General features: G+C 30.7%; 1 protein-coding gene across 2 annotated transcripts in view; it reads right to left on the reverse strand.

Moving 5' to 3' along the window:
• LOC145292029 (uncharacterized) overlaps window positions 1–13237 on the reverse strand; it is a 105875-nt gene extending 92638 nt beyond the window's left edge. The window contains exon 1 of one of the 2 annotated variants that reach the window (XM_080138052.1): window positions 10995–13237. In XM_080138052.1, the coding sequence (XP_079994178.1) occupies window positions 10995–12079 (1085 nt within the window). In that variant the 5' untranslated portion in view covers window positions 12080–13237. The remainder of the gene's footprint in view (window positions 1–10994) is intronic. The other variant, XM_080138051.1, reaches the window with a different exon arrangement.
• Window positions 13238–13601: the final 364 nt, after the last annotated feature.

Below are 13601 nucleotides of genomic sequence, written 5' to 3' on the forward strand. Positions count from 1 at the left end.
ATATAGCTGTTGGATAATTAACCACTTTATCTGCTTTCACAACAGTGTCGATGGATTTGTATTTGACTACCTCACTTGGAATTTTACATTGAATTATAGCGTTAAGTTCATGGGCATCTTTGTATTGACCTGCAAGAATAACTCATTCACTCAGTCAAATGGAATTCTTATAATTTGAATATCTGCAAAAACCTTTTAAACTAACTATTCTTTTGATGAAATAAAATTACAGAAATTACAGAAGTTAAAAGTCAAAGAATTTTGCCCTTAACTCTGATCAGCTGGCACTTTTTCGTACCCAATTTCCCACAAGTGATGCAAAAGTTTTTGTGCGGATCGAACAGTCGGCAACTGGACATGCATATTTTGAGTTAAGTTTAATGTCTTCACATGGAACAAAAAAGTAGAGTATTTGAGGCAAGCATGTATTTCATCTGCTGGTGTTGATTGAAGAATAACATGTAACATTTGTCTGAAATCTCCTGCAAGCAATATTACTGCATTCCTAAATGGTCTGACATTGCCACGCAAATCTTGTAAGAATCGACCAAGAGCCTCAAGTGATTTTTTGTGTACCATTGTGCATTCATCCTAAACAATAAGTTTGCATTTCTGCAATATTTTTCCCCATATTGGATGTTTTGGAGATGTCGAACATGAGATTTTTGAAAAATTGAATGTTTTAAAGTAGAATAAATAATTTTTCTACTTGGCAGCAAGCTCGCAGGTATTCCTCATGCAGCAAGGGCTAAGGCTATGTCATTTTGTTACTAAATGGCTGCCAAAATCAATTTAATTAGAAAGGTTTTACCAGTTACTTCTGGTGCTGTTCAAGGTAGCAGTAATTTCCAAATAACTTCTATTCTCACAGTCAGTAAATTAGGTGACTAAGATAGGATTTATCCATGTTTTGACAATGCCTTATTCACTGTAATTAATTTAGGAGACTAAAATAGGATGAGGGATTAGAGATGGATAGATAGAGAGGAAGATATATAGATAGAAAAGAGAAAGTAAGAGGAAAATAGAGAAAGAGAAGGAGATAGAGAGATAAAGGGATTGATAGATAAACAGAGAGAGGGGGGAGAGTTAGAAACAGAGAGGGATGAGACAGAGGAAAGGAGAGGGATAGAGGGAGTTAGAGAGAGAAAGGGGCTCAAATGAAGATAGAGAGGGTGATATATAGAGAAAGATAGATTGAGAGAGGGAAAGGGAGAGATGGATAGAGAGAGATATTAAGAGAGGAAGAGAGAAAGGGAGAGAAACAGAAGGTGAGCTACACTTCACCGTTTGTTTCCTCGTTCAGTAGAGAAGAAATCTTTCGAGACTGAGGCAATTTTAATGTTTTGTTATTATCCAGAGTACCCCTTTTTTGGGGGGGGGGGCTAGATTTTCCTCACATTAGAAACCGACCGGGTTATCTGTACTTTCACTTAACAAATTAATAAAAGAAAAACATATTGTAAAATTTGAATTTAACATGAAAATACTATTTTAAAAAATAGCACGATAACATAAGTGCCACTTTAGGTACTCCTTGGGCGTTGAGTTCCATGGCGACCAGCATAATTATTTAATGGTCGCTCCCTTAGCCCCTCCCCCTAGTCAAGGTTAATGCATGCACACGTAACATTTTTTTATTTACTGATGTTGGCTTAGTAACTAAACGATTTATTGATAATTTCGTAACCCTTAAACGCATGCCGGAAGATTTAAATTGGTTCATTATTGTTGTAAGGAATAAAAAAAAGTTTCATTCAACAGAAAACCAAAAACACATATTAATGATAAATGATTTATTATTCTATTCATTGAAATTTACTAATTTTTAAATAAAAAAGTAAAAAAAAAAAGTTAATAAAAAAATAGTTGCTTATGTGCGCATAAAAACTTGTTTTTTTTTTTTAGATTAGGTCCACCTTGGAATCACCCCCCCAACCTCCTCATCTTAAGAACAGCTTCCGGAATAAACACCACTTTTGGAGGGGGGGGGCTATTTGCAAAATTTAACTGATATTTGTTGTCAGCATACCCACCCGAAAATACTATTAAAAAAAAAGGAGGGGTTCAGTGGCCGTGGCAGAGAAGTAGATTTATTTATCAATAAAAGCTGCGGAGAAGTACATTTATTTATCAATAAAAGTCGTCATTTAAAAAAGAAAATTGTGGAGGTGGACCTAAATGTAAATATTTACCCAAAAAATTATCCCGAAGTTTATTGCAAAAACGTTTTGTTTTCACACTATTCAACAATTTGTTCATCCGCGCATGTAAATTAAAAAATATTTGTAAAATATTTGTTATCAGAAGTTATCAGTAAATGATTTAGTTTTTTTTAATTATTTATTTATTTATTTATTTATTTTTTTACATTAGGTCCACCTCCACAAATGTTAAGAACGACTTTCAGAATAAACACCCTCAACCTCTCCATGTTAACAACGGATTTCGGAATAAACACCATTTGGGGGGATAGTTAAAAAAAGTCGATAAAAGTCGTCATTTAAAAAGAAATTTAAAATCAAATGTTTGTAAAAGTGAGAAATTATTAATTTAATAATTATTAATAAATGTTTAGTAACATTTTTCGGTGCTAATGCAGAGAGTGATCCACGCTATTTTTTAAATCGTGTTTTTTTTTATTCCAACCAATCTTATATCGAAAAACAAAAAAAAAAAAAACCCTCAAAAAGCAAGCGACAAACTTTTGTTTTTGGCCTTGTTTTTTTTTTTTTACTTACTAAACAGAAAATGAAATCTTTTTTCAATTCGTGGCTGTGAAATGAATCGAACCGGAAGTTCAGTTTTATCAACAGAACAGATTCGCACCACGGTTAAAAAATATATTTATTTTATTTAATATTTTAATAATTCGCGAGGTAAATTTATTTTAATAACATAAAAACATGCCTCGACTCTAAAGATGGGTTGTCTGAAAATTTCAAATAAATTGGTAACGTAGAAATAGGGTTTTATTCGTTTGGAACGAACCAAATTTACATTTTTATATATATAGATATATATTATATATATATACACATATATACATATACATATATATATACATTTATATATATATATACTTATATATATATAAACGTATATATATTTAAAGATAAATACTTTTAAAGATAAATGCTTTTAAAGATAAATGTTTTTAAAGATAAATGTTTTTAAAGATAAATGCTTTTAAAGATAAATGCTTTTAAAGATAACTGTTTTTAAAGATAAACGCTTTTAAAGATAAATGTTTTTAAAGATAAATGCTTTTAAAGATAAATGCTTTTAACGATAAATGTTTTTAAAGATAAATGTTTTTAAAGATAAATGTTTTTTTAAAGATAAATGCTTTTAAAGATAACTGTTTTTAAAGATAAATGCTTTTAAAGACTGAAACGGATTCCGTTTTGCCGTTAGTGCTTATCGCTGATTAGTGTTAATAGAGAGTGAAAAGTAATGTTTATTGTAGCTGTTAAGTAATCCAGGTTCAACGAGTAATCGTTTGATGTTACAAAATTATACGCATTGTGTCATTTTAATAAAATAATAAAGGATGGTTATGTGCATATAAATACGTGAGTTGCGTTACAGTTTTGATAGAAAAAATATTTGAACGACAAGAAAAATAAAGCAAAAAAATTGGAAAATTCCAATGAAAACAAAATTGACGGAAGTTTCATCTTGCGGCTGTAGTAGAAAGAAAAAATTAAAATTGATAATTTTCGCAAAGATGAAAGATATAAAAAATTGAAAAAAACTGTACAATTCTAGGAATATCGATTGATAACATATCCCGCGGTACTCGTGTGTAAAGTGTATATAACCTATTTTACAAAATCAAGAAGTAAAACTTAAATGTACAAGCTAAAAGCCACTGTAAACATGAAGCGAATAGAAATATTTATATAGTAAGCACAACTTAAAAACGCTCAATACAACCAAAATAGGAAATGGAGCTTGTCATAAAAGACTACAATTTAAAACTGTCGAACAATAAATTCATCTAAAGTATAATCTACAGTCTTAAATTGTCTTCTATTATATATATATATATATATACATATATATATGTGTATATATATACATATATATATGTGTATATATATATATACATACACAATATATACATATATATATGTATATATATATATATATATATATATACATACACAACCTTAATCAATAATCTTATTTTAATATAATCGTGTCACCATTTGTTTGTAACTGTGTAGGTGTTTTTCTGACATATATGTGACTTACACATTACTTTCAAATTAGTAATTTGATGAATTTATTAAAATCTCCAAATAACACTGATTTATTTCATGAACATTCCAAATAAGAAGGCTTTCTTATTTAAACATATCAATAGGGATGCACATCTAATACTTTTATAAATATAAACAAGATTCATTTGCAGTATTCATGCTGTTAAAACAATTCCATTCTATTTATTCAGTCTATTCTATTATGGGAAAATGATACCTACTAAAAATTTTACACATTTACTAACATTAAAAATACATTATTTAGTTAAAACAGAAACTTCGATTAAAAGTTACAAGTCTTAAAATTGTACAATACAAAGTAATTTTGAACTTTAATAGTTTTAACAGTAATATTGTGTTACGAAATTATAATCCACGTACAAATAATTCCGGACAACGTGTCAGAACAGTTTATATATATATATATATATATATATATATATATATTGTATGTATGTATGTGCGTGTGTGTATTTGGGCAGCATTTTTTCGTTTAAACAAAGATTATTAAAAATGTTTCTGTTTAATTATACCATTTTGAAACATTTTTCCCAATTTTCTCATAGTTTTGTGTGGGAATCGAATGTTGATATAAATCTCGCAAGGATTTCTTGAAACATTTTCGCCGTGTACAACCGGCATGTTTATCTAGGAAATGAAACACTAGAAAGAAAGAGACAGACGGCGGAAAAGATTTTAGTAGTAGTAGCTTGGTGTCAGGGCGCTGAAAGACTCGATATAGGGGTGCCACGAGCGAGCTAGGTGCTGGGGGTCAGTAATCCGGTCGCACATAAAAAGAGCGGGCGTTGGAGGTTACGATAAGTATTCTAAGATGGTTATGCCTGTGTAAAAGTAACAGGTTACTTGAAGGCTTTGGAATCTTTATATAAATGACTTAAAGTATTTCTTTTTTACATTCTCTTCGTGGTGTACTGTCGGTGTGTTTTGGACTAAGATTAGTCTGACTTGAGAGGGGGGCAGTTACGTGGTTTTATAGATGTTGGAAGATTATGCTAAAGTTGACATTATGTATAGTTAATCGACGGGATAGAGTCGTGGTTGTATAACCGACGTAATAATTTAATTGTTTAATTATTTTAAGAGTCACACTCTTCCATGAGGCATTTACACCTATAGATGACGTTATTTTTTTCTAATGGTTTTAGGGTTGGGAAAATGCTGTTTTTTTTTTACTACAAGATTTTGGGTAAAATTTTTTATAGTAAATAATAAATTTAATTTTGTTATTATTGTCGGTTGATGATTAATTTTATAGCCCTTTAAGGTTAGGTTTAATTTAATTTCAGTAAACATATTAATAAAATTGTAGTGGTGGTCCTGTGTGATATTAATATTTGTGGTTGTATATTTTAAGTTCAGCAGCGTAGATTTTATTTGTTCGTCTACGATAAAATTAGGAAATCAGTTATTAAGAAGTTCTTGTTTGATATTTTTTAGTTAAAAAGGCAGGATATGCAGTTTTTAGCAGCTCCTGTCCAGATGTGGCAGCAGTACTCCATCCTTGAACGTACTTGGCTTTTATAAGATAGAGAATTGCATCAACAGTGAGATATCTTCTGGAGCGGTAGAAGGATACTGCCATTTTTCCAGCGACCTTGGCAACAGATTTGATGTATGTGTTCCATTTCAGGTCAGGGGTAAAGGTCAATCTCAGAAGCTTATCAAAACATGGAGCCTCCCCTAGACGAGAGCCATCCATTTCAATTGATGCCAGATGGGGATCAAAGCGTTGATGATGTAATGATAGGAGCTTGGTTTTAGATGCATTAAAAGTAACCAGCCACTTCTTCCTCCACTGTACTGCGCGCTCAAGATCAGAGGAGAGAGAATCAGAGAGAACTTTGTCATTTACAGCCTTTGATGTGTTGCCATAGATGATCGTGTCATCAGTATAGATGTCAACGAATGATTTAAGTATATGTTTTGGGATATAGATCAGGAAGAGAGTTGGGCCCATGATGGATCCCTGAGGGACTCCAGCATTAATACTGTGGGCCTCTGATTTCTGCCCATCAACCACTACTCTTATGAGCCTATAAGAGAGAAATGATTTAATAACTGAGAAAACATTTCCAATTACACTGTAGCTGGAAATCTTGTGAAGTAGACCCTTATGCCATACCTTCTCGAAGGCCTTTGATATGCCAAGAGCAATTGCCCTAGAAAGGAAGCTTTTGTCGAGAGATTCACTAATCCTATAACATATAACCGTTAGCATATCTGCTGTAGATCAGGCAGAACGGGAACCATATTGCATGTCACCAAGGAGGTTATTTCGGCTGAGGTGGTTGACTACTTCTTTATTTACTATGGATTACTCATGACAGACAGGAGACTTATTGGTCTGTATACCGATGAGCTTCTCCAGGGTGTTGGAAAGCACGTCCCTTTAAGGCAACGCTTAAACAGTTTTGTAAGTATGGGGGCAAATTCTGGTTGAAGCTTTTTAATCACTATAATTGGAATGCCGTCAGGGCCAGCTGCTTTACTAGAATCAAGGTTCTTGATTAGCTTGACGACCTCACGTACAAATATTTTAAGATTTATAAAGAATCAGAATCAGAAGTGTTAATTGTATCGGAATCGGGAAAAATATTGGAATCACACCATCACTAATATATATATATATATATATATTTTTTTTTTTGTATAATATATACAGGAATTTACATCGGTAGTCGGTACCGGCGGTTTCAAGCCCGGTAGTTGAGGACTGCTCTTAATGTCCGCCTCAGGTTCTCTTCAGCCGACTCTCATAAAAAAAAATATATATATATTGCTCTTATTTCGAGAAAGGTTTTTTCCCTAATAATAGAGCACTGTATGGGATTTCTTTTTCCACAAAAAAGTACAAATATATATATATATATATATATATATATATATATATATATATATATATATGAATTGTTAAAAACTACTAAGGTCTTTATAATTGGATTTAAACTGATTACAACCTGGCTTTCAAGAATTTGTATTATATAATAATAAGGCATTGAAACTGACCATTAAACATCTTACTTGTAACATAATTTTCTGAAAACGTAAAATTATTTTAATAATAAAATTTTGCTGCAAAATAATAATCCAATCCCTTTTGTATATCGACTGTCTTGAATCAGTCTTGTTCAAGTTGATTTATCTTATGATATGTACGATTCTTAAATTTAATTTCAAATTTTAAAGTTTTTAATACCTTTATTACTAATCACAAAGACACACAATATTAAGTTCACCGTAGATTTAATTCATATACATATATATATATATATATATATATATATATATATATATATATATATATATATATACTTTTTCGATTTATTGTCTATATTTTGCAGATACATTGAGCTTACACCGAAATTAACGGTGACTGGTTTTTAAAATAACAATCTAGACCCGTTAGACGAAAACGGTATGCATTGAAATTAACGATATTTAAAAAACAAACTTTATATATATATATATATATATATATATATATATATATATATATATATATATATATATATATATATATATATATCCTTTCTTGAACTATATTCGTATTTTGTATTATTCGTACAAAATCTTCATTGTTGTTACCCGACATGTTGTTCGATTAACTCTCGAAATTCCATGTTCGAGATTATTCCACCTCGGATTTATAATAATAAATCCACTAGTAATAAATGCCTATATGGAAATCCACGAATAAACTTTACTATGATTAGTAATTTTATGTAATTGTTTTTTCTATTTAACAATCTTTACTGCTGCGATTGATTCTTTTTGACAAAAATAGTTTTCTGGATTGACCAAAATTGTTCCTAAAAAACTATTGTGATTTATAATAAATTATTAGCTTATTTATTTTCGATTCAGCATCCAAAATGACTCATTATTTGACATTATTGACATCAAAATAAGTGTTGACAAGCTGTTCGCTACAAATTCTAAAAAATGATCAAACATTAATTCTAAATAAATAATAAAAAAAGATTTTTTCGTTGTTTGTCTCTCATTGATGTCTTCCATTTTCAGTTGATATAACAGTTCAATGAGACCTTGACATTGATTTTAACCGGAAGTGTTAAATCAAGGAAATGTAAAAACTTAGTAATTCTTATTTTTTGTTTAGTACCAACTTTGAAATAGAAAGAAAAGACCATGGCTATTTTTAATGTTTCATATTTAAATTAAAGTGATGTGTTTTACTGCAAACTGATGCATAATCGTCTCATTCGAGCATTCGGTCTGTTTGTAGCTTATCACCGGAAGCGAGTTAATTTGTAGTTTTTTTTTCTATCGGGAGAGATCTTTGGAAAGCTAGATTTTTTCATATCAGAACAATTTTCATGTTAAGAAGTAAATAAAGCCAATATCCGTCATTTGTTTATTGCCGTTCAGGGTGCTCATCGTTAGGAGCTAGATTTTTTTCAAATTAAAACTCGATAAAATGTCTAACTTTGTTCTTGTGGCGAAGCAAATAAAGATGGGCAGTTGAGGAGTAGGCATGTTTATTAAGGTATTTTTGTTCTCATTATTATTTTGCCTGATTTTGGAAACTTAAATATCTCTATATTAAAAACTGAAATATCTCTATATTAAAAACTGACCACGTGTCTAACTTTCTCCTCGTTGTAAGGAAAGTAAACAGGGGCCATGTCAACTAGTATCTCTTCATTTCAGAGGAAATTGACTTGTTGTCTATCACTTGAAGACCCCATCGCAATGGGATGCCGATGTGATTTAACGGCATTTGTCTGAGAGCAGAACAGATATTATACTTTGATCCTAACTTAAGCAAGATAACACTGATGATTTCTCTTTATGACTATAATATCCCATGTTGAAATAATTTATTTTAAAATTTATAAAAAAAGTTTGATTTTTTTTACCCTAGCTTAACCAATTATTTTTCAGTTACTTTCAATTTTCTTTGCAGTTTGCTTTTGCCGATTGGAGAGCTCCTCTTTTTTAAAATGAGTCTGGAAGATAATGTAAGCCTGAAAACGGGTTTATCATATGGATTCCATGTCGTTGATACCAATATAACGTACCAGTGTTTCAAATTGCAAAACAATCGTTAAAATCAATATGTTAATGGATAAGAGGGAATTTTTGAAAGGAGAAAATAACACCAGCGTTTTATTAATGAAAAACACACTTATTATAATACAATTTCAATTAATATTTCACTAGTTTTTAAAGAAACTTGTATTCAAAAAGGCATAACCTTATCTTTACATTTCTTGTATCTTTCATTATACTAAGGCTGTCTCCATCAACGTTTGTTTTACTGTGGTTTTGTTTTTAACATACATTAATGACACAAAATATCTGCATTAATATTTTTAATAGTAATATTATTTAGTTCTAGGATTGAGGTATGTTTGAAAAATATTCCATTATAATTGTTCTAATTAGTCATAAGTTATAATTAACTATAATTTAAAAACTATACCATTCTCTCGTCTTTTCTCGCTGTGTATTGATTAGATAACTCTGTGACCGTTTTAATTCATCTGTGAACATTGAGAGAAAAAAAAAAACTCGCCCTTTAAAACTAATTTATACATTATGTCCGTACAGATCACAAACTAATTTATACATTATGTCCGTACAGATCACAAACTAATTTATACATTATGTCCGTACAGATCACAAACTAATTTATACATTATGTCCGTACAGATCACAAACTAATTTATACATTATGTCCGTACAGATCACAAACTAATTTATACATTATGTCCGTACAGATCACAAACTAATTTATACATTATGTCCGTACAGATCACAAACTAATTTATACATTATGTCCGTACAGATCACAAACTAATTTATACATTATGTCCGTACAGATCACAAACTAATTTATACATTATGTCCGTACAGATCACAAACTAATTTATACATTATGTCCGTACAGATCACAAACTAATTTATACATTATGTCCGTACAGATCACAAACTAATTTATATATTATGTCCGTACAGATCACAAACTAATTTATACATTATGTCCGTACAGATCACAAACTAATTTATACATTATGTCCGTACAGATCACAAACTAATTTATACATTATGTCCGTACAGATCACAAACTAATTTATACATTATGTCCGTACAGATCACAAACTAATTTATACATTATGTCCGTACAGATCACAAACTAATTTATACATTATGTCCGTACAGATCACAAACTAATTTATACATTATGTCCGTACAGATCACAAACTAATTTATACATTATGTCCGTACAGATCACAAACTAATTTATACATTATGTCCGTACAGATCACAAACTAATTTATACATTATGTCCGTACAGATCACAAACTAATTTATACATTATGTCCGTACAGATCACAAACTAATTTATACATTATGTCCGTACAGATCACAAACACGTATAGGAATTTGATAACAAAATATGCAGATTTAGTTTTATATATTCCAAAATGATAATATAGAAGTGAAAAGACTTATTAGTTTTGGTTATCCTACAAGAATTTCTTGGTAGATATATCAATTTTCACATGAAATCAAAATGTAATAAACATTGGTAGTCGTTGTGACTCAGCGCGTTACGCGTAATTTAATATCTCGTTAAATATAATACAAGTTTCGATATGGAATATACCTATACTGTACTATGCCTAAAAGAGTTTCAATTGAAGGAATAATAAAAGTAGAAAGAAAGAAAAATCTCACCTGACACTGCTATTCTTCGATTGTTGTGGCATTAATTCAATTGGTGATATTCGTCTACCATGCACCAATATTGGTTTGGGAAGAACCATATTTTGAATGGTACTTTGAAAGTTTGTCATTTGAGAGAATAAATGATCAGATAGTCGGTTGGATTCAGTTTTCTTCTTCTTCATTTCAGTTGTAACCTGGTCGCCTGCAGGTGTGACGAAAGGTAGTTTCACATTTTTTATCTTTCTGTACTTTAAAACATTTCCCTCGTCTCGATTCCAAAGAAATTGTTGGCGATTAGCTTCAATTACAGGTGATACTTTATTGAATATTTTTCTCTCACATTGTAAGTTATTTTCATTTGCTAAGCTTTTAATATTTACTTTTTCTATGTTAATTTTAATTTTTGTTTTATCCGCAGCAAGTAAAAGTTTTTCATCTGAAATTTTATTTGCTTTCTGAGCATTTCTTTCTTTATTTTCCGAATTTAGTTTTTCTGTTTGAGTTTCATTTTCCCACGTAAAATAGACTTTTCTTTTTAGATTAGTATAATTTTTTTCTTGTGTTGTTTTTTCCAATATTAATATCGGTTTTTTATTTTTTCCAACGATCGTTTTCATTTCTTTAACCATTATTGCAGTCGAGTCCAATTCAGACATTTTCACGACGCGTTGAACTTTCTTTTTAGCAATAATAACTTCTGTGTCAGCACAAGCCTCGATTTCCGCGAGACGTTTACCGTTAATGACGCACTCTTTTTTTGATCGCGTCTGCTTTTGCTCGACGTCAGAAAATACGAGCTCTTTTTTCAATGGATGGGTTACTTCCGGGTTTACTCTACTCTGAGTATCTGATGTCTCTAGACTGAATGTAGGGTAGTTAATCAAATCTATTTTAGCGAAGCCGAGCCAGACGCCCAACACAATAAAGCCACTACCAATTAAAAAATATTTCAAGAGACGATAAGAATCCCAGCGTTTACGACTGTATTTTTCACAAGTTTCTACTTGAGGTTTCAACACTTCTTTCTTTTCGTTGCTTCTTTTTGATAGACAAGATGTTTGCTTTGCTTGAAATGCTTTGCTTTTACTGATCATGTTTGTTTAAGATATATACAGCTATATAATTATATATATGATTAAAAGATATTTATAACGATCATATTAAGGCAGTCATTTCATTTGTGATAAAAGAAAGTTGATAACATATGTCACATAATATAAACGTTTATATTATTCTTACAAGTTAAACAACTCTGCAGTGTCGCATCTGAATAATAAATGGTCAAGAACATAAAGCTAATAATATTAATATGCGCATAATTTAAATTGTTGTTTATAATTAAATAAATAACATAATAAAGATACAATTCAATTAAATATATGTGCGCGATCGCTTATATATTCAAACAATAACATTTAAGAAAAAGGATAAAAATGATATTTTTATACCAATAATGTTTTAAGACCGAGCGATGATGATAGCAATATCCGAATAAAAATAAATCGTACATCATAATTCCCGCCTGTATGAAAATGCATGTGCATAAACGAGTATATGCACAGTGATATGTGTGTGTGTCTGTGTGTGTGTGTATACGCATGAACTGTAAGACTCGTAATTTATCGTAAAAACTTGAAATTTATTTTTTTTTATTGAGATTAGTATGGATCTGACATTCCGAGAAAAGCCTTTAAACTGATATTTTCGGCGGCGGCCTTAGATTTATCAGTTTTATTTCCGTCTTTTTTGTTAAAATAGTAAATGAAAAAATAGATGTACTTACGTTACGTCGTTTTTCACTTTTTCGAAACTAGCTATATTTGAAAATTTGTATTCCATGTAAAATAAAAATTATTGAATTACTAATTAATAACTAATTAGGGTTATTTTTGTGATTAACAAAAGAAACACATTAATGTAGCTCACATTATATATTTGTAGTGTGCATCAGTCTCTGGTGTTGTTATTGAGGCTTAGAAACATAGAATTCGGTTCAATTAATACATTTAACTAAAGTTCAACTGTGTAAATTGCTGAAAATACTAGGATCATTAAATTTAACGTTTTTGCTTTTATAAAAATCCAATTTCTTCGTTGATTTGTTTCCATTTTCTTCTTTCCATTTTCTTGCTTCCATTTTCTTGCTTCTATTTCGAGAATACTGTTGTTTTTCTTGTCGATCGAAAGAAAATACCATACTTACACCCATCTTTCTTAACGTGTGACGTCATAGGCGTCGTGGAGCTGACCCTTTTGCAGTGAAGGCCAATTAATTGGATGACATCTCAAGTTGCTTGTGTGGTGGTCAGTGGGAAAAACGCCCTTCAGTTTCGTTTTCTATTTTGATCTCGTTTTTAATGGACGACTGCTTAACACGAACCATCAAACACTTCATTTTGTTGTGAACAGAATTTTCGATACAGCATTTATTTCTTAAAAGGCAATAAAAGACATTATCCGTTACTGGTTATAAATACACAAACAGAAACAGACAGAAGCACGCACGCACACACACACACACACACACACACACACACGCACACACACACACACACACACACACACACACACACACACACACACACACACACACACACACACACACACACACACACT

Source organism: Euprymna scolopes, chromosome 13 (genome assembly GCF_053919585.1).
Source record: "Euprymna scolopes isolate OS-2025 chromosome 13, ASM5391958v1, whole genome shotgun sequence".
In the NCBI taxonomy this organism is placed as follows: domain Eukaryota; kingdom Metazoa; phylum Mollusca; class Cephalopoda; order Sepiida; family Sepiolidae; genus Euprymna; species Euprymna scolopes.